This window comes from Eulemur rufifrons, chromosome 4, assembly GCF_041146395.1.
Source record: "Eulemur rufifrons isolate Redbay chromosome 4, OSU_ERuf_1, whole genome shotgun sequence".
Classification (NCBI taxonomy): Eukaryota; Metazoa; Chordata; class Mammalia; order Primates; family Lemuridae; genus Eulemur; species Eulemur rufifrons.
This window is the reverse complement of record NC_090986.1, coordinates 53,826,255-53,851,654: the sequence shown is the minus strand read 5'-3', so window position 1 is coordinate 53,851,654 and position 25,400 is coordinate 53,826,255. Positions and strand designations below refer to the sequence as shown.

General features: G+C 33.0%; 1 protein-coding gene across 5 annotated transcripts in view; it reads right to left on the bottom strand.

Annotated features, from left to right (window-relative positions):
* The window catches only part of DIAPH3 (diaphanous related formin 3), a 464,837-nt gene that overhangs the window by 136,542 nt on the left and 302,895 nt on the right, over positions 1-25,400 (bottom strand). For all 5 annotated transcript variants that reach the window (XM_069467186.1, XM_069467187.1, XM_069467188.1 and 2 more), the window contains one exon: positions 14,217-14,352. In XM_069467186.1, the coding sequence (XP_069323287.1) occupies positions 14,217-14,352 (136 nt within the window). The remainder of the gene's footprint in view (positions 1-14,216; positions 14,353-25,400) is intronic.

Here is a 25,400-nt window from a genome sequence, read left to right as displayed (position 1 = left end):
TGTTTTGTTTCATACCCTATGCCAGGCCGCATTCAGGCAAACTCAACCCCCAGATTAAAAAGGCTTTAAACTGGAGATGCAAAATCAGAGTGTCCTAAAGCTAGTATTGGCATCATCTACCCAGTCATGAAGTGTTCTCCCTGTCTCCTCACACCCAATTCACTGAAAAGCCCTATTGATTCTACCTCTAAACCATCTTTCAAATCCAGCTTGGCTTCTCTTTCTTAGTATACTTCAGGTCTTCCACATGCACCTCCTACAAACTTGCAATAGTCTCCTAATTTGTCTCATTCTTTCCAGTCTCCTCACACTCTCTAATCCGTCAGTATTTCAGCCAGAGTCATCTCTAAAAGGAAACCATATCACTGCTCTGCTTAATGCCCTTCGAGTGTGAGTGCTACAGGATGAAGCAAAAAAATCCAAAGCATAGTATGCTCTCCTAACTTCCAATTTAGCTTCATCTCTTCCCACGGTGCTACCCAAGGTCATTCCAGGCCTGTTGCATTACTTGTTATTGGTCCAAATATAAATTTCATGCCTCTGTGTCTTCATTTACTTAGCCCATTAGATCCCCACGCCGGAAAACCTGGCCTATCATTTCACTGTGCTCTTTTGGTATCCACATAATTCAAGATTCTGCATTTCAAAGGACCAACAAAGGTATTTCTTTCTGTACTACTGTTCAGATGTCAACGCCTCCTCCCCTTTCCCACCCCAATGTGGGAGCCAAAAGGACTATTTTCAGTATAGGAACTACCCACACAGCAGAGAATGCACACTACTTTCCTAGGTTATAAATGGAAAAGATGCCCCCATCTGGTGGAATAGAGACTGGAAGTGAGATTACATGTGGTGTAGGAGCCCTGCACACTCATTCCAGGAGGAAATGGGACACATAGAGTAAGATTTCCTATGAAGTCACAGTGAGTGGAATCCAAGAGTGAAAGCAACATGCCAAACTGTTGAGAGTGGCAGATCCACTGACGCATCACACAGATGAGTCCTGCACTCATGGCAGGTGTCCAGGGAGCAAGAGTCGGCATGAGAAGGCTGCAGAAGCCCTCACAAGCAGCTGAGGACTGTGGTTGAAGCACAGTAACTTCCTATGGGCCATGGCTGGGGAGGAAAAAAAGTCCACAGAGAAAGAGTACAAGTTCAAGTGAAGAATATTTCCAAGAATCACTAACATCTGGGAGTCGAGGAAGGACCTAAGAGAAATCCAATAGACCTACTGTGTTACCATTCAACGGCCAACCAGTCATCACTTTTACCAAAAGCAGACGGGAAATTATGTAGGATGATTGTTTCAAACCTAGGCAGAACTGAACCAGGAAGAATGTACATGCTTAGAAGGGTGCGTCGAGCCACCTTTCAAGCTTGAGACCCATCGAAGGGAGAAGAAAGATAAGCAGAGAGCATGGAAGAGAATTTCAAACATGAATGACAACTCTATATTGAAATTACTGAATGTACACACACGCGCATACATACACACACACACACACACACACACTCACACAGAGGCAGGAGAAAGAGATTGACTTAGTTGTTAGGCAGGCTGGTAGCTCAGTAAGAAACTGCATTTATTGAAACAGTTACATCTTTGCACACCTGATTTGCTGTTGTGACTATGAGGCATAAGAGGACATAAAACAAACTTGACATATGTCATATCTTGTCCTAAGATTGGGCCAATTTACTTTAAGTGGCCCAATATGCATAAATGGAACATGTACATTTGATAAATTTTTGTCCCATAAATGTGAATTCCATAAATATTGTAAAAGTGCTTACTGAACACCTGCGATGGAAAGATGCTATATTAGAAACCGCTCACTTGAAAGGATTTATTTTTTAAAACATGGCTAATTTTGTATATAAAGTTTTATGTTTATAAGATTTATTACTTGAGAAATAATGGTATGCTTGATCTTTCTGTATAAAGAAGCAATCTTTTCATAGGCAATTCAAAATATCAATTGAAGTATCACTTAAAATAACTAAACTATAGTAAATGTTTCATATCATTTTCCTCTTTTCTTATACTTTATAAAAGGTTAATATTGAGTCTCTAACTAATGAAATGAGATAAACTTTTACTTCAAAATGACCTCTGATAAATTTCTAGGAGGAATACATAAATTGTCAAAACATCTGATCTCAAATAGGAGCAGGCTAAATGCATACACATTAGCTGGGCATGGTGGACCATGCCTGTAATCCCAGCACTCTGGGAAGCCAAGGCAGGAGAATCACTTGAGGCCAATATTTCAAGACCAGCCCGGGCAACATAGTGAGACCCAATCTTTGCACAATAATTAAAAAATTAGCACCTGTAGCCCTACCTACTCAGGTGGTTGAGGCTGCAGTGAACTATGATTGTGCCACTGCACTCCAGCCTGGGTACAGAGTGAGACCCTGTCTCCAAAAAACTAAACTAAACTAAAACAAATAAAATAAAAGCATGTATGTGAATGTGTGTGCATACACACACAGAACCTCAGCCCATAGAGAGACCTCCATTCGCTAAGTTGTGATAATCAGATGGAAAATTTTATCTCTAAGAGTTCCTCAGATTCTAACAATGGTAAACACTGTTAGATATATTTCCCCCTTCTCTACTTACCTTTCCCTTTTTAGAGCTGGTTAATAAGGACTGTGTTAGTATTCTACTTCTATTGGATCAAAGTGTAATGCTTTAGCAATAGGATGATGTCAAACATAAAATGGGATTTTCTCATGGCGGGGAGAGGAAAGATTTGAAAAACATTTCTTCCCAAGCTTTCCCCACCATATGAGTGTAGCAGTTCTGAACAAAGCTTGATTAACATTTGGACTTTTCTAATATTTTCTAAGAAGAGAAGAACAGTTCTTTAACTCCCCAGAATGCTTCCAAATAAATATAACAACATTAAGACATATTATGCTCAATTCAGCAGATACCATGACTTAGGAAACAACATTTCCTCAGACTGCAATGCTGTTCACCTTAATGATGGAATCAGTTAGAACACAGTCTAATCCAAACCCCATTTCCTTGGACCAAGTTCCCTTCGGCAACCCATAGAAAAGGTCTCTGAAGGTTCCAGTCTATGGGAAGAGGGAGCAGAATTAGGGTCTTTTCTCAAGGATGAAAGTTATTTCTAATTATCATAAATGATATTTTCATGAACCAAAGCCCCAATCAGAGTATGATTAACACAGTTAGATCAAAATGATATTAAATATTAAAATATTTAATAGACTTATTTAATATTTATCTTATAAAAATATTCCATGCATTCAAGAAATAATGAGTGATTACTATCAAAAGGCAATGTTCTTTTTTTGAGAGAAGTAAAGAGCATCACTCTGCCATAACAAATACTAAAATAATGAATAAAGGCTTAACAAAAGTATTTTTATTCACATGTGAATACAGCAGAAAGTACAATCTAATTAGTATTGAGAATATCCACTGAATATCAGAGATCATAATTGCAATTCAGCAGTAAGAGAATCATTACTTCTAAAATATATCTGAAATGCAACATAAAGACTGCCTTTTTCTTAGTTCTCGGCCTTTGAATTAAAATAATCCCTTTTGTTCCCCAAGCAAACAATCTTCTTGACTTTGTAACATTTGAAGGCTACTTTGCAGTTGTTAAAAAGAGGAACTGTCACACATTTAGAATCTTCGAACTAATTGCCAGTCAGAGAATCAGAGTTGGAATAACTTTGGAGGGGCTCTATCCAGCTTCCTAAACCAGTGATCCTTTACACAATACTGTTGAAAGCTAATGATAGAACCTTGGATTCAGCACTAATTTGACAAAAATGTTTCCACTTTGCAAGAGTTCCTGCCTGAATAGCACTAATAGTTTAAAAATAAACATTCAAAGGATTACATTGAACTGAAATTACTGTCACTTCTACCCATTAATGATAATTATTATTGGAAGTTCTATGGTGACAATCACTTTAGTCAGGCAATGGTCTCCCAAGAATTGCTCGTTCCAAAAACAGTCAGTCATCTATTTTCTGTTAATACACTAGTCTGTCATATTCTTCCTGCCTTGGGGCATTCTAGCCTGTGTTAAGGCTGCCCTCAATGTTAACTCTGTTAATATTATGTTGCTTATAATTTCCTTGAAGAATATTGGATAGCTGAGAAAGGAAGCTTTCCAGGAAACAATATTTTAAAATCCTATTACAAAATAATGTCTAATTTCATCTAAACACTAATGTCTATTTATTCCATTTACAAGTAACATATAAATATTCAATTTCTCTGCTTAATTTTCCCAGTCTGCCCTAGGGTATATTTATTCATCATCAAAGCCAAACACTACTGAGTTCTTTTTTTCCTCTTTGAGATAATCACTTTAGACTTTGAGTAACCTTCATGACCAAGTTCAGCACCAGTGAATGGATTCCCTTCAACTTTAAGGATTTAATGTCAGAATGACCAAAAATAGAGAAAGAACAGAGAGAGCCTATTAATAAAGAAATAAAAAACTGGCCCCACCTATGACCTTTTGACACATTGATATTTTCATCTTAAAAGATATACAAACAATAGTACAGAAATACTGGGGACTATAAACTGGGATAAAAGGATAAAAGCACAATGGTCATGCTAGATTGCTTACTGAAACAATCAGCAGCCCAGATGTTTGGTAGCATTTGAAAAGTTCAACGGCACAACTTTTCATTCCAAATTAATAGAATCTAAAAATCAGATAATTCTCAGTGGTCAGAAATATGCTCAAAGTTTAAGTTTTCCCTAAGAATTATTATTAATTTTTATCAATATTCTTACTCATTTAACTACTAGATCCTTATTTTTCAACACAGACTAGCCATTTTGCAAATGAATGCTTTTAGCTACAGGAAGACAAGGAAAAAATTTAACAGAACAGCTTTTAAAATCTGTGTCATAAAAAGAATAGAGTCTATGGATTATTGATCTATATTAAATAGAAGTCAGCTAACTTTTTCTGGAAAGGGCAAGATAGCAAGTATTTTAGGCATTGTGGGACATGATATTTGTGTTACAAGTACTCAACTCTGCACTTGTAACATGAAGGCAGCCATAGACAATATATAAATGTAATAGGTGTGGCTATTTCCAATAAAACTTTATTTACATAAAAAGGTACAGGCTGTTGGTCCTAGTGCTGCAGTTTGATCTATATCTTTACTTTTCACATAAAGAACAAACTGTTAAACTGAATGAAAAGTGGGAAAGATGTCTTTTGAACAGTTCAGTATTTATCAGTTGTTTCACAAATCTTATTGAGTGTCTTCTGTGGTATCTCCTACGTGCAAATGCTGTGCTACATCCTATGAGGTAAAGAATGTATAAAGTCATGTTTGGAAATATACAATTCTATTAAAAGCATAAGACTAAAACAAATGAAATGAGCATAAGCAAATATTCCATACATAAGTTACAAGGCAAGACTATAAAAGTTTATAAGAAATGAATTGTTTAACATTAAGTACCAATATTCAGAGAAGATGTTTTAGAGAATGCAAGAATTGAACTAAATCATATTTTATAGGATTCAGCTAGTTAAGAATCAGGGGAAGGATATCTACGGCAAAGAGAACAACAGAAATAAATCAAGAGAAGTAGGGTACATTTATTCATCACCAAAAGCTAAACACTATTGAGTTCTTTTTTTCCTCTTTGGGGTAGAGTGGAAAGTATAACCAGCTCAACAGAAACAAAGAGAAGTCTCTGAGAAGTACAAATTCATAGTCTCTTATCTGCAACCTTTGCAGCCAGTTATTTCAGAATTCAGAATTTTTCAGACTGTAGGAAAGTAAAAAAAGTGTATATCTTGTAAAATCATAACATACCTAGTGCAACTGGGGGCAGCATCCTCTAATTAAATTTGTAATTATTTCTGCAGTATGAATATTCACATTCAGTGGGACCTCTTATCAGTTCAGGTCAGGTTTCATATCAAATGACTTTGGACCCTAAAGTCACTTAAAAACTTTTGGTTTTCAGAGCATTTTGCACTTCTGTGTTGCAAAAGATGTTATGGACGCATCAGTGAATTTAGCTGCCCTGAGGACAAAAGCAATCCTATTTTTGTTGCAACTTTGTCTGATTGGTTGTTATAGTTTTTCTATTGGTATCAATAAGTAGTAAGCTTTAATGATACTATAAATTTCACCTCTTTTTAAACTGTAATACATATTTTTTTCTTTTTTGAAAGTGATGGATTAGACAGATATGAAGGTGCCATCCAGGTTCAAAAGTCTATCTTTCCATGAATCTAAAACAATTGGAGGTCTCTGGATGCCTCTGGATCTTTAGGGTGAATGCTTAAAAGAGATTTATATAATGTTTAAAAGTTATGCATTAGATAATATAAGTGGGAGAAGTTTCTTAAAAGATGGAGAGATTTATGGTTAAGTCTGAAAATAAAACAATACTTATTTTCTATCTCTGAAATTTAAAAGAATATAACTTCCCAGCAAATCCAAAAAGGAGAGACAGGGAGTATTCAGTGTGACACACAAAGAAAATGCCACACTGTGACCGAGTTCTCAATTATAATACAATAAACATAGCTGATGTTATCAAAGTTACAGAGTTCTCCACATTGTGATAATATCAAAATAATTGATTGGTATGATTTTTGTCCTAGAATATAAACAGGGTGAATCTGTGCTTGGTAATAGAAAAGTTATGAATAAATGATGTTAATATAAAGATTTCTTTGGTAAAATTCTTACAAAGTAATCCATGCTATGCCATAAAGATTGAAATCATTTTGTCCCAATAAATCTAATAATTTATTCCGAAAATTAAACAAAAATTGGAATCTATTTTCTATTTGGGATTTAGTTACTATCATATACTCATAACAAGGACCACAAAAAAACCATCTTGAAAATGGTTTTTAAATATTAGAAGAGTGGTGAACTAATTAGTATGAGATGTACCACAAAGATGTCTAACAAAGAGTGACACAGATACCTCTCAAGAAAAGAAAGAAAAAGAAAAGGAAAGAAAAACTAATCACTGTTTGAAGTTAAGTGGTGCTGGAGAAGTCTGAGATCCTCTCCTGATTTCTTTTTTCTAGGGCTTGTTGGAAGGGAACAGAGGATGGCATGTGAGCCTTGCACAGCTACAAAGAGAAGACACAGATTACTGCACACAAAGGTTGGACTCTGGATGAGTTTTTATAATTAAAGCTGTGCTATTCCAGTGAAAGAGATTCCTGCACATAAATGAAAACCTGTATAGCTAACTATTAGAGAGACCCCTGGAAAAATTTCTCACTGGATATCCTTTGATACTATTTGTAGAATAGAATTTCAGTCTCTCAGTACTCTCAGAAGGAAAAAAATGTTACATGGAACAGTGGTGAAGGTGGCGGGGTGTTTCAGGGCACATGTTCTTGAGTAAAGCACATTAAGTGTCTTTGCCACTTCTAAAACCTACTATACTGCAAATTCTCTGGTTCCTTACCTTCTAAAAATATATGGGTCAAAAAATATAAGTACTGGAGACATTTCCATCCCCTTAGTACTATTGAGCTCTGGCATCTCTGTCAGGCCCAGAACTGTTCAGACTCTTGAAGAATCCCTCCTTTAAGCAAGGAAGAGTGATATTGATGTTATCCTCCTAGTCATTTGCATTGGGATAAACAAATCTTCAAACAGAACAATCAAAATGGAATCTAAACCAGAGTAGGGGAGCATCTCTAATTTTGGCAATCCTCCCACAACTTCCAAATACAAAGGAAGAGACCATCTGGCTTAAAACCACTGATACGGTACCAGAGAGATGGTTGTTCCTCTCACCCAAGATTTCCAGGGAAAATCATTCTCAACCTCTAATGATAGTTACCAATTACTAACAATTATTCTAGTCTCTTTTTCCAGCACCATGGTTAAATCATCAATGGCTAAGGAATAATAACACAATAGTTAAAAATACAAGCTCTAGTCAGAAGACTTGAGTACTGGTTTCACGGCTTGCTAAATCTGTGATCATGTGCAAGTAAATTAAACTTTTTGATAAAAGTAGTTTCATAAGTTTGTTATAAACATTACATGCAATCATAAACATAGGCAGAGACCAGCAAATAATAAGTGATCAATAAATGGTAATAGCTGTAGTTGTTATTATTACTGTTCTAGAAAAAGTGGGGGAAAGTAAAGAGAAATATATCCAAGCCAATGCAGTTTAATTTTTTCTACCCTTCTATATAGAGAAATTGCTAAAACCACTGGCTTATTCATATGCATCAATTGCCAATAACACAGAAAATGGAAAGTACTGCACAAAACTAGAATATGCACAGTTATGGAAAGTAATCTAAGTTTTATGATATCTGTAGAAGACAGAGTAATTGTTAAAGCCTTTATGAAAGCAAGTACAAACATTAATTGCGTATCTGTTGAGATTGGCAGAGACATTCCCTAGTAGTATTTATGTAATATGCATTTCCTCTAAAATGGAGGCCTAATTGCTTAGTTATTCCAAATTGCAGAATGAAAAACAAAGGAGCAGTTTTGGCCATGTGGGTAAACAACAGATTTCTAAAAGCTAATTATCTCTTTATTTAATAGACTGAAGTTGCACCAAATGAGACATTTAAGTCTAATAAATAATAGACAAATTGTAACCTAAAGACTAAAATATAGGAGATGCTCATATAGTTTTTATTGCTCCATTAAATAAGCTCTTATTTACTTCCCCCACAAAACATAATTACACAACACTGGGTCCATTTCAAGGCCATTCTGACGTGCTATTTAAAAATTATGTGAATCAACTTACATACTCAGGAAGTCTTAAAGCATAATATTTGAATTTTATTATCAAATGCCCTATTTGTGTCCATGATTAAGAAACAGAAATGGAGTTTAGAAAAAGTTGTACATAATCACATAAAATCACTATTACTATTTGTCTTACTAGAAATTATTACACATAAAAATATAGTTATATACTTTAAATAAATAAAGAAATACTAGTGTCTAAGCTTAGTAGTTTCCACATCAGATTTTTAATACTTTAGGTAGTTTCTAAATTAAAATAGTTCAAATTTACACATCAAAATTTATGCAAAATTCACATATCAATTAAAGACATCATGAAAATGTAATTTGTGTGTTTGTTTAATATAATACCAAATCATTCAAGAGAAATAACCAAAACTGTGTATGCGAATATTTAAAAAACCTTTAGGCTTATCATTTTTAAAGAAAACAAAAATGAGAAAAATGTCCTTTGAACCCTATGATAATGTAAAAGAAAATAAAATTTCAGGGCCCTATAAATTTATTATACCAAGGGGGAAGGTAAGCCCTGGAAACTGAGTCACATAGCACGTTTGCAATTCTGCTTCTTAGATTATAGCTTAACTCTCTTCCTCATTGTTCTTGTTCCGTAAAGGACTAGCAGAGACCAGAGACCAGACCTCCCCCATTCCAATCACTGATTTTTGCTATAGATTATCTTCCTCCTTTATTATACTGTACCTAACTCAGACCCAGTGGCACTCAAGATCCCATGACAGTTATGTCTTCAGTGGACCTTTTCCTAACGAAAAAGAATACCTGGAAAATTCAGATCCTTGTAACAGTGCATTAAGCCTTACATAGAAAGATGTTAAAATTCTGTTAAACTTCCCTAAGCTTTGTCTATATAAACGATCCCAAACTTCTACAATTTGGAACACTGACTTCCATTCTTTAGAATTGTGCTTTCCCTGGCAAGAGATTCTCAGTCCTCAGCTTCGCACTTGAATAAACTCTCTTTAAGATTCTGACCCTTTTATGGCCGGGCGTGGTGGCTCATGCCTGTAATCCTAGCACTCTGGGAGGCCGAGGTGGGCGGATTGTTTGAGCTCAGGAGTTGGAGACCAGCCTGAGCAAGAGCGAGACCCTATCTCTACTAAAAATAGAAAGAAATCATATGGACAGCTAAAAAGATATATATACAAAAAATTATCCAGGCATGGTGGCACATGCCTGTAGTCCCAGCTACTCGGGAGGCTGAGGCAGGAGGATTGATTGAGCCCAGGAGTTTGAGGTTGCTGTGAATTAGGCTGACGCCACGGCACTCTAGTCCGGGTAACAGAGTGAGACTCTGTCTCAAAAAAAAAAAAAAAAAAAAAAAAAAAAGATTCTGACCCTTTTGATTATTTTTAAGTTGGCAATAATAAGAGATTCCATGCTTTCTTAGTTTTTTGGCTCAAAAGGATGCTTAAGGCTTCATTTTTCTTCTTGGAGAAATTTAGTTCACTATTTTATCTATATTTTCATTCTATGAACAAAAATCACATTCTGTAATGATAGTAATAATAATAGAGTTGAAGATAGTTGCCTGTTCTCTTGCCAAGGGCAAGTGATGATTTATGATGGGTAAGAGAGAACAGGGATTTAATTTACTCTGCTACTTCAGGTGGTGATAGGAGGATTTGTACATCTGTGAAAAAACTCAGCTCTTATTTGCATAGCAGAAACACTAAAGTCATGAAAATACATGGAAGGAAGCTCCCTGTGGGTTTATGGTAGAGTTATCTGAAGATTTTTCTCTTCCTTTGTCATTCAGAGGTGTCTGTCTTACAAACAAAAATAAACTAAAACAAAAAGTCCCTGGTCCAGAGAGGTTAACAAAACGCTAATGAAAATTCAATAATTCACCTTTCCATGTTTTTTTTTTTAAGACTGGGAAAGCCAGGCTGAAATTTCTACAAAGATTTGAGCTATTCTATGTTCTTTACTAAAATATGATTTGATACCTGCAAAGAATAATTATATAAAGTTTTAGCTGATCCTTACAATAAGATGTTTAAAAAACGTATTACATTAGCACATAGGGTATAGCATATAAACATAAGCCTGGTTATCTAAAACCAATTACACTGGTTATAAATCCTATCAATTTGGGAGACTTCTATTAACCAATATTTTAAATTAGGAAGTTTGCTATATATTAATAGTCTCCTTAGTTCTCTGAGACCAAATTTTGTCACCACCACCCTGGGCAGTCTACATCTCATTATTCTGTCTTATTTTACTTCTATAAATTATTATCTGAAATTATTTTATATATTTGGTTATCTGATTCATTAGAATTTTAAACTTCATTACAGCAGGGACCTTATTTATTCTTATTTATCACTGTAATCCCAGCATATAGAAGAAACCTATTTGTTGATGAATAAAAACAGCAATAAAAAGTAGCCTAAGCAGCACAATTCACAATAGCAAAGATGTGGAAACAACCCAAATGCCCATCAATACATGATTGGATTAGTAAGCTGTGGTATATGTATACCATGAAATATTACTCAGCTATAAGGAATGATGAAGATACGACATCTCTATGGTTCTCCTGGAGAGAGTTGGAACCCATTATATTAAGTGAAGTATCCCAAGAATGGAAAAACAAGCATCACATGTACTCACCAGAAAATTGGTTTCCCTGATCATCACCTAAATACAAATCTGGGAACGACAGACTGGATATAAGACTGGATATCAGACTGAGGTGGGGGGTGGGGGAGGGGATGGGGTTATGCCTACACAATGAGTGCATTGCGCACCGTTTGGGGAGTGGTATCACTTGAAGGTGCTGACTCGGGAAGGGGGGGTGGGGAAGGGAGGGATATATACCTACATGATGGGTGCAATGCACACGACCTGGGGAACAGACACGCCTGGAGCTCTGACTTGGGGGGAAAGGCGGTACAGGAGCAACGTATGTAACCTGCAATTCTGTATCCCCCATAACAAGATGAAATAAAATAAAATAATAAAAAAAAAAAAAGTAGCCTAGCTGTTAAATTTCTTATCTATACCAATAAAATAACAGAAAACTATAACACATGTTTTATAATTATGCAATTTTTTAATTGAAGCTCATATTTGTCAAGTATCAGGAATGCATAAAATTCAATGTATTCATTTAAAAGTGTAAAAACCTGACATTTTACATAAGAATATTTTCAGGAATTAAGTACTAATTAGATATACTATTTTAGTAATTTGCATTTAATAAAGCTTTCAAATGTTAAAGAATCATGATTTGGCAAAAAGCATATTCTACGTATAATGTGGGAAAAAGGTGACTTCATATTTGTAATATTTTGAAAATTAAAAAAGTTATCAACAAATAAGTACACAATAATATGAATTTATTTGTGTAAAGCAGCTACTTTAGGAGCCTGAATACTTTATTCTGCGTTAATAATTGTGTTATATTTAAAGGAAAATTAAGAATCATTCAGAACAATCATCATTTTTTGGGGTTTTAGAAGAGGTCATTCACTTTGGTGAGAAAAATGTATGTTGACATGCCATGAAATTTGGAATATTATCCTAGATTCTTCAAAATCTCAAGGTCTACAAGAACAAAAAAATCCAAAGTTCATTTCCAAAATTTTCAGATGTTTCTAAAAGACAGAAGACATCTCAAAAATAGCTTCTTACATCATAGTTTTCTGTTTCAGCAACTTTTGTCAAATTATTTTGATTATATCTATAGAATATTCATATATAATATACTGTATTTAGTTTATAAAGTATCTATTTTAATATCATTTATATAAATCAATGTTACCCAGATTATGCTTTGTAGAACATTTTCCTGAAAAATGTCAAAATATATGGTACATATGCAACTCAGCATATTAAAGGCTGGGAGTACAGGCACGTACCACCATGCTTGGCCAATTTTTCTAATTTTTCTTTTCTTTTCTTTTTTTTGTAGAGATGGGGGTCTCGTTCTTGCTTAGGTTAGTCTCAAACTCTGGAGCTCAAGTGATCCTCCTGCCTTGGCCTCCCAGAGTGTTGGGATTAGAGGCGTGAGTCACTGTGCGTAGCCTATTCTTAAAAATGGAACTTTTCGTAAGGAGAAATATAAATTTAAACACTATTGATATTATATTGGAAGTTTTATTAATATTTTTGTGTGGAAAGATTTCAATTTTTCAAATTGAGCTAACAAAATTCCGAAGAGGCTGCATGGAATCAGATCCCTGGACAAAAACCACAAACATACAGCCAATCTGCCATCTAGTAACTTATTTACATTAGTCTTCAGTCAACACTAAAAGAGCTAATATTCAAATACCAGAATGTTCTGTAAATTAGGCAATAATATATTAATTTTAAATTATTTCCAGAGGCATATTTTAAAATCAATGCTAAACCTTTCTGAACTACATTTTTGTTAAAACTTTAATATATTTCTGAGAATATTCTCTGAATTTCAAACATAAACAACAAATTTTGCTTAGATGATTTTTTTCCCTGCAAGAAACAAGTGCAATACATTAAGGTACTCAGTTTGCTTTATTAAACATAAAATATGCCTGTAAAAGTGAAAGAAAAGAAGGCAAAGTAGGCTTCTCTGTCTATCCCTGGGGAAACCTTAGGTGAATTTGCAGCCCTGAATTGTAAACTATGGTGATTTAGCAGTGAAGCTGATGGATTTTAATTAAAGCCTTCTGCAATCCTTAGTGGTTTAGAGGTGGAAGAGCCAGAATTTTCAGGCAGTGGAAACATAACTCCAATTCACTTAATCCTTTTGCTTCTAAGCTAGCAGTATCTTTTAGCTTTTGAAAAGATATATACATACATTTCTGTAAAATTTCAGTATGAGTCTCTAAAAGATACTCTGAAACATATTGACATATTGACAACAATATTGTCATGTCTACAAGAAAATAAAGTATCCAACTTTTTCGAACAGCTTTTTTCTACCATAATTCTTGGGATCGGAATACACATAAATTCCATGTATTACAATTGGTTCACCTGTCTCTTAAGTCGCTTTTAATCAATGTTTTCCCTCCATCACTTTTTTCCCTCCTTGGATTATTTTGTTGAAAAAACCAGGTTATATGTCCTATAGAATTTCCCAGGTCAGTTTCTTATAGTTGTTAATTTTATTAATTGACATATATTATTACATATTGGTTATCAAAGTAGTAGTCAAAGCAAAGCAAATACACTGGAACCAAAAGAGTACACCAGATGACCAAATCACCTGTGACCAACATCAGAATGAAGATACAACTTATTAGTAAATGAAAGGGAGGAAAAGCCCATTAAACCATTGTTCTATGGTTTAATTACAGAAACAGGTGATCATATGTTCCTTTTTCACCAAGTATATTACAATGCTAATAAAGTAGCCAGTATAAATCTTAAGTGTACACAGAATAAACAGCAAATTTGATAGTACTCACCAGTCTTCATTTCTAATAAGCGCTTTTTCTTTTGCTGGCGTTCAAGTCTTTCTTTCTCTGCTAATTCTTTAGCTATTCTGGCACGTTTTTCTCTTTCCTCTGCTTCTCTTTTTTTGATGTTCTCCTTTATTGCTTGCTATTATGAAAAAATTTTGAAAAATGATCAATTTTAACCACAGTAATTCCACAAGAAAATGGAAAATTATCAATCTCAAATTATACTCTAGGTAGAACTGTGATTGAATATCTTTTAGATGATGGTGAGTTCTTACGTTAGTAAAACAATCTTTTAAAAGATATGTACATAAATCTTAGTTAAATATAATATTATATACCTATAAATACAACTGCTATGTTTAAAACACCTGCATCTTAGTGGAATTAACTAACTAAAAGGGAGAAGGGAGACAGAAACAAAAGTAAAAAGCATTTAATTCACAGATCGAAACTGCTTTCCCATATACATTTCCAAAAGAGTGTCTAGCAACTGTTAGTCTTCCATACCTCCTCTGCTAAGTAAATTATCAAGTACAAGAAAAACAATTGAAGAAATGACAGAAAAGAGCTGAAATCTTATAATGGCTACTTTATATTACAATCATTTATGAATTTTTGTCATACAGAGAGAAGCAACATAAAGATAACTAAATATTTGGCAGTTCAAAGCCAAATAATAGCATGCTAATCATAAGAACGTCTCAAAAGATGTGTGATTAGTTATTTAATTTCTTATTTCCTAAGTTTTATATAAATCAAGACATGCCTCACATATGGTATTAATGGGAATTAGCCAATAAAAATGAATTTTTTGTAAGTGCCAAAAAACAGCATGGCATATTATAATCTCTTAACAGAGATTGTATTTTAAGTGCCAATGAAACCAAAGAGATTATCACATTGCTAGGTGATCACCAATGGTATTAAATAGAAAAGTGTACAATAAACTATAACTATCATATTATTTTGGGGGAGGCTATTATTTCTTCTTTACTGCAGTAGTCTTTTTTTTTAAACACTAGAGATAGTACAGGTTCTTCATTCGAAATCAAATAATAAAGTTTAATATTTTTGACCAGAATAACGAAAGGAAAAGTATAAGGACAAAAGGAGGAACAAAAACCATAGAGCAGAAGCAATAGTAACTCATGCATGCATACATTCATTCAATAAATAGTAAGAAACTACTAAACGGTACTGTCGGAAGGATGAGACAGAAACAGAGAGAAGAGAGCTTGTGAGTGTGAGCACCAGTGCACTGGTAAGCACTCTAAAACAAATTTACGTTCTATGTGGTAGGGTGGAGTGGGAGGCAGAGACAGAAAATAAACAACAAAAATAAAAGAGTGATGTGATAGAACGCCTGTGGTGTTACATTGGATGGTTAAATAAGGTCTTGCTCTCTCATGTAATTCAAGCTGAATCTTGAATGTCAAGGAGCTAGCTAAGTGATGATTTGGAGGAAGAACATACCAGGCAGAGGGAAGTACTAATGCAAAGGTTGTTGGTGGGTTTGGAAGATAGAAAGAAGGCCAGTATAGACGTATAAGATGAGGTCAAGGAAGTATGCTGATAATTTAGGATCTTTAAGGCCAAGATAGGGAGGTTGGATTTTTTTTTTTAAAGGTACTGAAAAACAACTGGAGATTTTCAACAGAAAAATGCAAGACTAAGCACTGTGAGATACAAGCACTATCTTTTCAAAGGTATTTGTGTAACAAACAGTATTAGTAGAGGTAGTATTGACATCCTAAGCAAATGGATTTGTTATTATACAAAATGATAAACTGGGGGAAAGGTTGGACAGTCTTACCACCTATTATAACAGACTGTGTTCCCTAAGTCCAGGATTCCTCTCAGTAACATAAACCACTATGTATATAGGTGTTACATGTCCCTCTTCACACCGCCCTATAGGAATGTGGGCTTAGAAATCTATACAATTATTTAATCTGGCTACTGTTATTGCTGTAGCTATGCCGTAGCTACATATGCTCTAGCATTAGTTATTCTTTGTCTCCGACCCCACAATCTTGCCTTCTGCCAACATCCATGAAACTATGGCAAGTTAACTTGTTAGCTTGCTGGTAGATAAACTCTCAAACTCTTCACAGTTCTTGACATGTATTAACAGTAATTATTATTGGTAAGCTATGAAATATCTGCAGCAATACTATGTGCTTTAGCGTGCAAACCCTCCAAATCTCAAATTGGATTCTGCATTCTCCATTCTCACACAGAATGGTTAAGTACTTGTTCACTGTAATGCAAATAGTAGGGGCAACAAAATGCAAATATTGACATGTAGCTACAGTCAGTGTTTTTCCATTATGTTGCTTCATATTATGGTCACATATATTAAAAATCAACTATGAGACACTGGTTGCTATAAAAATCAACGAAAGTTAGAAAAGTAGGAGAAAACATCATAAAAGTGGAAAATAAGCATGAGCGCAAAGGCAAGTCTGCACATCTGTATGTGTGCGTGCACTCATATTTGTATCTATAAGGGATATGGGGTAGGAAGAGTGGTTTGTGATGGAGAATAGGTAAATTTCAGGAAGCAAAACTGTATCTCTTGCTTGAAGGAAATGAATCAGAGGAACCTCCAATAGATAAATAAATAATATATCAGGTAGTTTATTTATGAATCTAATTAAGGTATAACATCTTCTGATGTGAATTTTCTACTCTAAAGACTGGATACATTTCAATGTGAGCATTTAATAGATCATCTATTATCAGATATAGTTGACACACCCTTTTAGTATTCTATTGGGCAATAAAAATTACTTTCCAAGACCTATAAAAATAATGTTTATATTTAGAAATATGGTCTGAAGGAGTTCTTGAAGCTATTTTGTTTTATGGAAAATGCACTATTGATTTTCATTTAAAAGCCTACCTCATTTAAAACATATCTTATTCTGACATTATAACTATTATAAGGAGGAGAATTTTTGCTGAAAAAATACCAACAGACTGCATAGAAATAGGTATTTAGTCTAAAACTAATATCCCAGTTCAAAAAGTAATTTGCGATTTTCATTTATTACAAATGTAAGAAGTAAAAGTAGGCTGAAACAGAAAAGCTGAATAGTTAGAGAACAACCTTATTTTAGAAATGATTGCCTTTTAGCTATTTCAATACTAAATTCAAAGCAAGGAAGTTAAGGATGAGCCAGACATAAACAGAGTTGGCTATAAGACTTTGAACTTCTTTTTAAATCATCTTATTCTTGACTTGTTTTTTTTATTTAGACAATTGGCAAATAAATTGTACTACCATCAGCTACTTTCAGCTATGTTTTGCAAAAAGAAATTTTTTGAGTGTTCTTAAAACTTGGCACCCTCCCACCCCCAGGTAGAGACTGGTAACCACCATTCTACTTTCCACTTCTATGAATTTAACATTTTTAGATTCCACGCATAGGTAAGATCATAAAGTGTTTGTCTCTCTATGAATGGCTTATTTCACTTAACATAATGTCCCCTAGGTTCATACAGTTGTCACAAATGACATTTTTTACAGCTGTATAGTATTCCATTGTGTATATTTACTACATCTTTAAAATCTATTTATCCCTTGATGGAATCAATGTTTTTGAATGTTATGAGGTGGGCATTTAATTCACTTTTTCCCCATCCTTCCCCCATTAGTCTGCAAAGTTACCTCTTTGGGATTTCAAGTGGCCATATATGTGTTGATCTGTTTGGGAGCTTTTTGGTCCATTTGATCAATTTATCCAAATTTGCAGCAATAAAACTGTCTTATTTATCATGGCTTACATCTTATTTCTCTTTTTTGGAAATGTCTTTGATATTCTTGGGCCTTTGCTTTTTCATTTATATTTTAGAATAGACTTAAGGTTCTTTGAAAGGAACTACTAGAATTTTGAATAGATATCGTTACAATTTTGAGTCTCTTTATCTATGAACATGATGTGGCTCTTCATTAACTTGGGTCTTTTAAAAAGTATTTTGAAAAAAATCTTATTTTTTCCATTCAGGTGTTGGACATCTTTTGTTAGATAAACTCTTAACCTTATCATTCTGTTGCTATTACAAATGGTGCCCTTACTTTAAAATTATGATTTCTAATGGTTTGTAACTAATGTATAAAAATATAATTTTTATATATGCCATTAATAATTTATTTGATAGTTTTCCTATACATTCCTTTATTATTGATAGAGAGCCATAAGGACAGCTTAATTTCTTCCATTTCAATTGTTACACTTTTCATCTCTTCCTTGTACTGACTAGGAGTTAAATCCCCATTACTAGGTTAAGAGGTTTCCCTTTGTCCCTAGTTTCCCATTTAGTGGTAGAGGGTTGAATTAGTTTGTAGTTCTTGTTTTGAAATCTGATCAGGGTTTTCTGAATCTCTTGAGAAAAATCTCATGATTTTTTTCCTTTAAAGTCAATCATATTTATGGGTATTCTAATATTAAATCATACTTTAATTTCTGAGCTAAACTCAACTTGGACAGGAAGAACTTATCTTTTTGAACATTTAGTCATTTTTTTTTAATCAGTTAATTTGGGATAATCATTTCATTGAAATTTGGTAAAATTCATCTGTAAAACCTTCTTGACCAAGTACTTAATTTGTTGGAAGATTAAAAAGTCAATAAATTAAATTAAAAATTACTCAGAAAACTTTTCAAGCTATTTCTTTTAAAGTAATTTTGGTTATTTTCTTTTCAAGAAATGTATCCGTTTCATCTAACTTTTCCAATTGTGACCTACAAATTTTTATCAACTGTTCTTTTTTTACTTTTTTCTATATCTTTAGTTATGTATCATTTTTAATCATCAGTATTATTTATTTTTCTTGTTTTTCCTGAGAAATATTTTCACAAATTTAACTAATTAACTTTTCAAAATAACCATATTTTTGCCTTTTAAGTTCCCTCTGTGTCACTTTTGCCCTCTTTTCACACCTCCATTTTCTCTAGAATCATACAATTCCTTTTATAATTTCTGAAGTCAGATGCTTACCACATTAATTTTGTCTGATTGTGTTTTTTACTTAGTTTTTTTAATTGATACATAATAGATGCACATATTTTTGGGATACATGTGATAATTTGATACATTTATATAATATATAAAGACTAAACCAGGGTAATTAGGATATCCATCATCTTAAATATTTATCTTTTCTTTACACTAAGCACATTCAAGTTATTCTCTTACAGTATAAATTTCTTCATACCAATTTTATTTTATCCTGCAAATTCTAATGTGAGGTATTTTCAATATTGCCCAGGTCTACTTTTTTTTCTATGATATTATTCTTGACACATGACTTTTTAAATATTTTCTAGAATTTTCAAAATAGAGGTTTTAAAATTCCATCCTTTTTATTTCTAATTTCATGTTATTGTGCTCAATGAATAAAGCTGATACTTAAAAATTTATCGAGAATACTTTCATGGTCTCTAGTATGTAATCAGTTCTATAAAAGTACCACTTGTGCATACGAAAAATGTGTCTTCTTTAATTACTGATTGGATTCTACATATGCTAATCAAAACAACTCTGTTGAATTCTTTAATGGTCCCATATCTTTAATAATATTCTTGTGCTTGACTTACAATTAAGTTAGAGAACTTTGTTAAAGTTCTTTAACATAATGCTTAATCTGTCAACCTATCCCTATAGTTTATCAATTTTTTGCACTGTCATTTTGGGGCTGTTATTATGCATATTCAATTTTTGAATTGTATTTTTCAAGGGAATTAAGCTTTTTATCGTCATGAAGTAATTAATGTCTTAAGTCTATCTTGTGTATTAACATAGTTTCCCTCTTTCTTGTGATTAATATTTGTCTTGTATTTCATTAACTGTCCTGTTACTTCACAACTTTCTATATCCTTTGGTTATAGGCAGGTCTCTTATAAACTGTATAACACTAGTTTTTGTTTTATATCCAATTCTTACAATCTTTTCAAAAACTTTACCTAGATTTATAAAATATTTGTTTCCATCGACTTGCATTTATTCAGCATTACCGATGCTTTTATTTTTATTTTTCTGGATTTTTTTTTTTTGTGTGTGTATGTGTGTCTTTCTTGGTCCATTTCTCCCCATACACTTTGAAATTTATACCTGATACTTCTACCCTTTTACTGGTTATCTTTGTAATTTTATTACACAAATTAACAACTTACCAAGGCCTATAGGTAATTTATATCTTTATCTCCCTTTTTACCCTTTGAACAATACAAAGAACATAGAACACCTGAATTCCAAGCATCTTTCCTACTCAATTTATATAATATTGTTTTATTGAATACTTTGTTTCTTTATATTTGCTTTCATGGTAGGTATGCCTTCTTGTCTCTTAAATCTTTCTTTTTGAAATCTGTTGCTTTAAATACACCCTTTAAAGCAGGGATAAGCAAACTACAATCCTTGGAGTGACCACATGTTTTTGTAAATAAAGTTTTATTGGATCATAGCCACATCCATTCATTTACATATTAGCTATGGTTGCTTTTGCACTGGTACACCAGAGTTAAATGTTTGCAACAGAGATTGCAAACCTAAAATATTTTCTATCTGGCTTTTAAGAAAAAGTTTTCCAATCCCTATTTTAGAAGATCATTTCACAAAAGGATGTTGATGAAAAACACTCTCGTTTTCTGTTTACTTACAAAATTACATAATTCTGCCCTTGTTCTATAAAGAGCCTTGGCTAGGTACACCTCAAATTAGAAGACCATTTATTTTTGCTCATCATTCGAATATACCTCACTTTCTTCAGACTGATGAGAAATAATCTGCATCTAATTGTGGTTGCTTTGGGGGTCATAATTTTCTCTCCAGCTGCTATATTTTTTTATCTTTGATGTCCTGCAGTTTCACTGATTTTTTTTTTTTTTTTGAAGTAAGTTTCACTTTATTTATCTGGCTTGGTATAGGTTGTACTTCCTGTTCTGTGGATTCCTGATCTGGAAAATTCTCAGCCATTGTTTTAAACACTTTCATTCATTCTTTTGAATCTATTCTTTTGGTCCTTTCATTAAACAGTGGTAGGCCTTCTCATCCTGTCCTCCATGTTTCTTAACAAGTACATTACACTTCTAATCATGCTGTCTCCCCAGAGAGCATTCCAGACAAGTTATTTAGATATACTGTGCAAACCACCATTTCTTTCCTTAGCTAAGCATAATCTCCTTTTTGATCCACTGAATGTTTAATTTTCAACCACTATACTTCCATTTTCATAAATTCTATTTGGTTTTTGTTCAAAGCTGATTGGTCATTTTAGTAGTGCCCTGTTTTTTTCTTTTTCTCTTTTTAAAATCTCATCTTCTATTTCCTTAAACATTTCACATGTTGTTATTCCGTATCTGGAGTCTTAGGGGCCTATATTTATTGTTTATTTTTTTATTGATCATCACACAATCCCGTTTTCTTGTATGTTTGGTGATTGGGATTGAGTCTTCTTATTTGATTAAATTAAATTTGTGAGAATCTTGAGAAACTAAATATTAATTGTCTTCTGACACAGAACTTTGAATTTGCTTCTGTAAAACACCAGGTATCATTTCTAACCTGGGTGAGTTTAATTTCCTTTCGTCCCAGGCTTGTTGTATCAGTCTTTGCAACCCAAGGCAAACCTGGCTTGAACCTTTGCTTATCTATGCTCAACATTCAGTTTTCAACTTTGTTCTTTTCTCTTAAACCACTTTTGCCTTGGAGATTTCCCTAACTTTCTAACAAGACAAGCATGTTTTAAAATAGTTTGTTGTATTGTGGTGGGATAGATCTTTAAGAGTCCCTAGTAAAACATATTGTGGTAAGCAAAGTCCTCAAAAGTATGTTCTTCTGTAAGGTTGAACAACATAAAGATCTTAATTTATTTCTTAAAAACATCTATATAATGTGGCAGTTCTTGTACACTATATTTTTGGGGGTACCTTACATGTGTGTGTTCTAGGATCCAGAGGCAAACAAAGGTAATTGGGCAGTTATATAAAGTCAGTCCTGAGCAAGCACTCAAAAAGTTTGTTAAATTAAAGATCAAGAATATCTTAAAGAATACATTAAGTATGACATTTCACCACTTTTAGAAATTATTTTTAAAAATCTGTCTGAACTTATTTGGTACCTATTAGAAAGACATTATAATGGTAAGAGGGTAGAAATCTGAAGTCATATTTTGGTTTAAATAATCATCTAGCACTAAGTAGCTGTGTGACTATGTTTCCATTCCTCTACTATAAAGTGGGATACCCACTATATAGGGATATTTTAAGAATTAAATGAGTTAATACATGTAAATGGCTTACATCATAGCTTGACGTATATGTTAGCCCTATACAAATGTTAACAAATATTATTTTATTATAACATCTTTATTTTCATTATTATTACAATATTGTTAGTCAAGTGCCACAAACACATTTATCCAGCAATAATTCAAGAAAGAGCTACTTTCCAGCTTACATCAGTTACATATGCTTCCATCAACCATATGGGGGAGTACCAGTTTTCATAGTTCCTATGAGAATATAAATGCTTTCTATTCAGAGATTTGGAATATGATGGTACACTGAGTTGATTAAGAGTAAAATGGTTACATCCAATACAGGCTGCATTACTTGGCAGGGAAGCTATAAGTGGTGAATTAAATATGGAAGGCAAGATGTAGTTCTCAACCTCAAGCCTAGCTATTATACCTCTAAAGATTTAATTTACATATATATGCACATTGTTTTTAATACTTCCAAATCTAATATGTGTTATGAGATTTTATTCTGGAAAAAAAGAGTCAGTTTACTTTCCAGTGCTTTCCTCACCAAAGACATGCCTAATAAATTAACATAAAAGACCGCCCAAAGATACAATTAAAATTTGTTATATATTTTTCCCCAAAAGTAAAATTCAAAATACCAATGTGTATTTTCCCCTCTTCCCATAAAAGCTTTATAAATACTCTATATTCCAAATATGCCTTTACTTGACAGATAGATCAGTCTTATTTTATGTTATAAAATAAAATTGTAATAAAACATGAAATATAAAAATGATAGTATTAAATACAAGTAGACTGCTATAGATCCTGACTTTCTCATCATACTTCATCGCTATTTCTGAGTCTTAGCCCACTTAAATAGTGTCATCTACCCAACTCAACATTTTTCACATATTATAATATCCTGTATATTTTTTTGACTTTGAAAACTAGTAGAGATTTTATTATTTGAAAAAAGTATTTAAAGGCGTATAAATGTCTTCTTGTTCAGAGTTATATTTCTTTCAACATTAATGGATACTCACATTATATAAGCCAGCGATCTATCTCTTTTTAGTCCAGTTTTCACTAAACTAAAAAATCTTTTCTTTCTCCTAAGTATTCAATTTTTTTCCCCAAGTCCCTAAAATGAGATTAGACAAATTTAGTTTAAATTGCTATGGTTTTTAGGGAAGTGAGTATTGGATGCTATGAAAACAAGGCTATTTTCTCAAAGTAAACAACCACTTACAGGTTCAACACATTTACCTTGCTAGACACCTTGCTTGGAGCTTATTTAACCTTGAGAAGAGACAACATCCCACTATACTTAATGACTAGTTTCTACAAACTCCTGATGACTTCCTCTTCAACAATAAATCGAAAATATTTTAATTTAAAAAAAGCCTTAAAAATGCATTCTTGTATTCTTGAACATATTCCTTTAATGGGGTAGGAAAGAAAACTAATTTTTAAAAAATTCATACACATCATAAAAGTCTTTAAGAATATAAAAATATGTGATCTACTTGTCAGTTTTCTGTCAAAATTATTTTCTTTGGTAACTAAATATAAAAATTCTCTCCAAATTTGTACAAAAAAAATAAACAATGAATTCTAACTACTTCATGGAAAATGTTTATTCTTGGAAACCTCTTTATATTACAAGGTAGATATTTTAGAAAGAAATCTAGAATGACAGTAAAATTAATCAAATTAATTTTTCTAGTATTAGCAAATCCAATTAAAAATGCTATCAATGAGAATAGGATAGTATGATATACTATGCTCTAGTACAATTCATCATTTTAACATTCAATATGAGTTGTTATTAGTTGAACTTTTTATGACCGTTAAACTTATGAAAATGGAAAACTATCCTTTGAGGAGCAAACTAGACTGTCCCAAAGGATGTGCAGGTACTGATGATTACACTGTTTCAGCTTCAAGTTGCTCTTTATTGTGAAGTCAGTCTCAGATAAAAGAACAAATTACTTATTAACCCATCGGGGACGTAACATTACTGACCCTTCATAACTTTGCTATGAGTTTGTTGCAATTCCTTGGAACACTTTGAAAAATTATCAAGTAAATGAGATACTTCAGCCTACTTAACATTTCTTTAATAAAGTATAAAATATTCATAATAAACATTTTCTCAAAGTATAATTTGATTTTCCATCGTGCGTTCTCCTCCCTGGTGCTCTGAAGTGATATACTATAAAATATTCTTCTTAAATCTCCTAATTATGAGGCTAAACAGAGGCACAGCAAGTATGTACAAGATGGCAATCATGTAGTGCTTAAAAGGTAGGCTTGGTGACAAGGTAGAATTTTTTTTGTCTTTTTCAGCTATTGCTAATCACCTCCCCAAGGGAAACATAGAACTAAAGACCCACAATGCCCAAGTGAACTTAGTTATGTTTAAAACATAACATACAAAATAGCCTTAAGTTAATAACGCATACTCTCTTTCTTTCCCCCATCCCCAGGATGTGTGTGTGTGAAAAAAATGTAGACGTGACCACTACATCTGACATACAAAGAACATACCATCTTATTTATTTTTGCTTCATGGTATCCTAATTTAGTGTTGCCTTTTCAATTACATGAGTTAATATATCTTCTTACATATTAGTTACTTAATTGATTTCTTTTCCTTTCACTACCAATCTTTTGTTGTTCTCATTATTATATTAGAATAATCTGCCCTTATCTTTTACTATATTATTTCAGTGAACAAAAAAAATACTTAAAATGTAAAAGGGAAATAAAAATTACCAGTTATTTAATCATGCAGAACCTGTCAGTCAAATGCATTTATGATCCCATTGAGCAGTGAATACATAGTAAGAATAAACCTTATCAGTAAAGAAAAAAATAAAGCCAATTAGTCTAGGTTTGTTTTTATTGTGAAAAGCCTAAACAGTAAAGAT